General features: G+C 35.9%; 1 protein-coding gene across 1 annotated transcript in view; it reads left to right on the top strand.

Moving 5' to 3' along the window:
• Positions 1-3,622, top strand: part of ATAD1 (ATPase family, AAA domain containing 1) — a 33,044-nt gene that overhangs the window by 23,145 nt on the left and 6,277 nt on the right. Inside the window, exon 7 of the mRNA XM_004680894.2 lies at positions 2,540-2,629. Within this exon, the coding sequence (XP_004680951.1) occupies positions 2,540-2,629 (90 nt within the window). The remainder of the gene's footprint in view (positions 1-2,539; positions 2,630-3,622) is intronic.

The raw sequence follows: 3,622 nt of genomic DNA, 5'->3' as shown, positions 1-3,622 counted from the left end.
ACCTCCGGGGCCGGCGGGGATCGAACTCATGTGGAAGTGACTTAAGCTTCTCAGTGCTGTGCTTTAACCTGCTGCGCCACCAGGGAGGGCCCATGTGAGTTCTTTATAGATGTTTGATGTCAGTCCCTTGTCAGATGTACAGTGTGTCAATATTTTCTCCCATTCAATAGGGTGTCTTTTCCTTTTATGAGTGTTTTTTGTCACTGTGCCAAAGGTTTTTAAGTAGTTCCAGTTGTTTGTTCTCTTTTATTTTCCTGACAGTTGGAGACAGTCCCTAAGACCTTCACTTTTCTGTTAAGTGTTTTGCCTATGTTTGCTTTTATATGTTTTATAGTTTTAGGTCTTACATGAAAGTTTTCTGTTTTTGAATTGATAATTTTGAGTATGGTGTGAGACATTGATCTAGTTTCATTCTTTCTTGTGTGTGGCTCTCCAGCTTTTCTAATACTATCTATTGAGTAAGCTTTCCTTTTTCAGTGTTGCCTTCTTCCATATACTTGCTCCAGTGTATATTCTTGTTTCATATATTAACTATCCATGTAGGTGTGGACTTACTTCTGTACACACAGTTCTGTTCTGTTGGTTGGTATGTCTGTGTGTGTTCCAGTACCAGGTTGATTTTATTATCATGGCTTCCTATGTATAGTTTAAAGTCTAGAAGTGTGATGCCTCCATTCTTTTTTCTTTTTTGTCATGATTGTTTTTGTCAGGGTTTGGGGTCTTTATGGATTCCATATGAATTTTAATGTAGGGTTTCTTTGAAGAATGCCATTGATTGTTTTTTATTTTTATTTTTGCAATTGATATTTTTTGGGGGGATTACACATCTCTGGTGTGATGGCCATTTTGACAATGTGGATCCTTCCAATCCATGAGCAGGAAACATTTTTTTATTTCTTTGTGTCTTCTATTTCTTTTAACAGTATATTCTTCTGGACCCTCCCTGGTGGGTCTGTGGGTTAAAGCACAGCACTGTGAAGCTATCTGAAGCCACTGCAGCACGAGTTCTATTCCCATCCAGGGAGATGACCCATGGTGTGGCATACCTCTCCTGGTCTGCCTGCTTTTCCCTCAGCAGTGTTATTCCTGTAGATCTTCCTGTTCTGCTCCCTAGTCTGTCTCTGGTGGATTCTCTCACCTTACACACACCTATAGCTGTACCCCAGTTCTTGTGAATAAGAGACCCAGATGTTGGTAGGGTCCCTAGCATTTTGTTTTATTTTTTTCACTTAGCATTTGGATGTTTGCTTTTATTCTATTGCCTTTGTTTAAAGTTTGATTGCTTGAGGTTTATCAGCACAGATAAAACATAACCTCAAGTGATAATAGTGCCTTACAAAGATGGTGGTGTGAATATCTAGAGGGAAAATTATGATATCTACTGCTTTTAAACGGTTTGAAGTGTTCTGTGTCTTAGATCACCACCCCTCCCCACCACCACTTGTAATCCCTGACTGTAATATAAGTAGCTTTTGGTTATTCCACTTTTGACAACTGGCAACTATGTAATTTTTTTTTAATTAAGTCATACTATTTTTTTTATTAAAAAGTTTATTTTTACATCATTTTGCACATTTTTTTTTCCATCTCAATTGTAATCCCCGTGGGTTTCCCATCACCAAATCACCCCTGTGCCACCACCATAGTCCTGTGCGTTCCCCCCCCCCCCCATTTTTGATCCCATTCCCCATTCCACCCCCACAGAATGTCTCTGATATATGGTTGTTCATTTTTTTTGTTATTTTCTCGCCTGGTCCATTATACTCCTGCTATGAGTGAAACCATCCGGTATTTTTCTTTCTCTTTCTGGCTTATCTCACTAAGCATGATCTTTTCCAGCTCCATCCAAGTTGCTGCAAAAGACATGTGTTTCTCTTTTTTGGTTGCTGAGTAATATTCCATTGTATATATGTACCACATCTTTCTAATCCAGTCATCTACTTTTGGGCATTTGGGCTGCTTCCATGTTTTTCCAATTGTAAATAAAGCAGCAATAAACATGGGGGTACAAGTATCTTTTTCAATCATTGTTTTTGTGTCTTTTGGGTAGATACCTAGGAGTGGGATTGCTGGGTCATAGGGAAGCTCCATGTTTAGCAGTTTGAGGAACCTCCAAACAGTTTTCCACAGTGGTTGTACTAGTTTGCATTCCCACCAGCAATGCAGGAGAGTTCCTTTTTCTCCACATCCTCGCCAGCATTTGTTGTTGCTAGTTGTTTGAAGATGTGCCATTCTCACTGGGCAACTATGTAATTTTTTAAAAATTCTTTGTAATTCTTCATTAACACACAATATATAATTTAGTTATTAGGTCTGGTGAAATGTTCCATTTTAATTAGCTTTGCTCTCATTTGATCTTATTTAGAATTAACTTTGATTTGTTATCCATGAAGATTTAAGTAATGATGCATTAAAATCTGATCTTACAGATTTAGTTTAAATGGCTCTTAATTTTTATATTTTCTAGCCCCCCAATAAAACCAACCTAAAAAAGAGTAGGATTGGTAGGTTAATATTTTTGTTTTCTTTATATATTTAGGTTATAGTAATGGGAGCTACTAATCGTCCTCAGGATCTTGACTCAGCTATCATGAGAAGAATGCCTACAAGATTTCATATCAATCAGCCGGTAGGTGGTTTTGACTATTACTATTACAGTTAAATGTTTACCTTTTTTTCAGGTCTTTACCTGTAATTTCAAAAGGGGATGATTTCTTTAATAGGACTTAGTATTTAAGAAAGGTAGGCGCAAATAGGACAAGAATCCCTTTATTGCTTCTTGTCCTTAGACTCTCTTCCTCTTTTTTTCTTCTTTCTTTTTTAAGATCAATGTTTTGTGCTTCTCTTGAGGGTATATAATTAGTTCAAGTTTGCCTAGCCACTTTAATGACTTTGGCATGTAGACGTTAACTTTTGGAAGGTATATGAAACTATCTAAATTATAGTTGTGGTTTAGCATAGGATAAAAGTAAGGTTAAAGAGTTCTTGTGTTCAGAAGGGCTGATAGAAAGAAGAACTGGGATATATCTGATTAATTCTTGGCATTTGTAATTATTTCCTTGGACATGATTAACGAACGATTAACTAGTAATAAGATCAACACTTTGAAATGTGAGGTTGAACCAGTATTATCTTCCTTTTAGCATTTTTAGCTGTTAAAAAGTACTCTTTTTAAGTAGATGGTTATAATTTTCTGATAGCGTTCATTTTTGTACAAAATACTAACATTTTGACTTGTCTACCTTTAGATTGAAAAAAGTCAGGGTTAGTAATTGAAGATATGCTACACACAATCATAGCTATAGCACACATATACAGCCATATAGAGAAAATTTTATTGTTATTGCTATCAATTTGAAATGAAAATGGTTTAATACCATATACAATTCTTGGCTAAAATTTATTTGCCCCATTTTATATTCTGCAACTTAGCCCATTAGTTTGTAGCAGTAAACATGTCAAAAATGATGGTTTGTAGCCTCTGTAAAATCTGTAAAAATACTCTGATCATCTGTTTGCTATAGCTACAACTATTTGTTCCTGTAAGGGTATATATATATTTAACCACTCTTATTAGGAAATGATGTACCTAATAAATCAGGAAAGCCTTTTTTTTTTTTTT

The sequence above is a fragment of the Condylura cristata genome, unplaced genomic scaffold (genome assembly GCF_000260355.1).
Source record: "Condylura cristata isolate star-nosed mole 26May11 unplaced genomic scaffold, ConCri1.0 scaffold00011, whole genome shotgun sequence".
In the NCBI taxonomy this organism is placed as follows: domain Eukaryota; kingdom Metazoa; phylum Chordata; class Mammalia; order Eulipotyphla; family Talpidae; genus Condylura; species Condylura cristata.
Note: the sequence above shows the minus strand (reverse complement) of the source record. Positions and strands in the feature narration are given on the sequence as shown.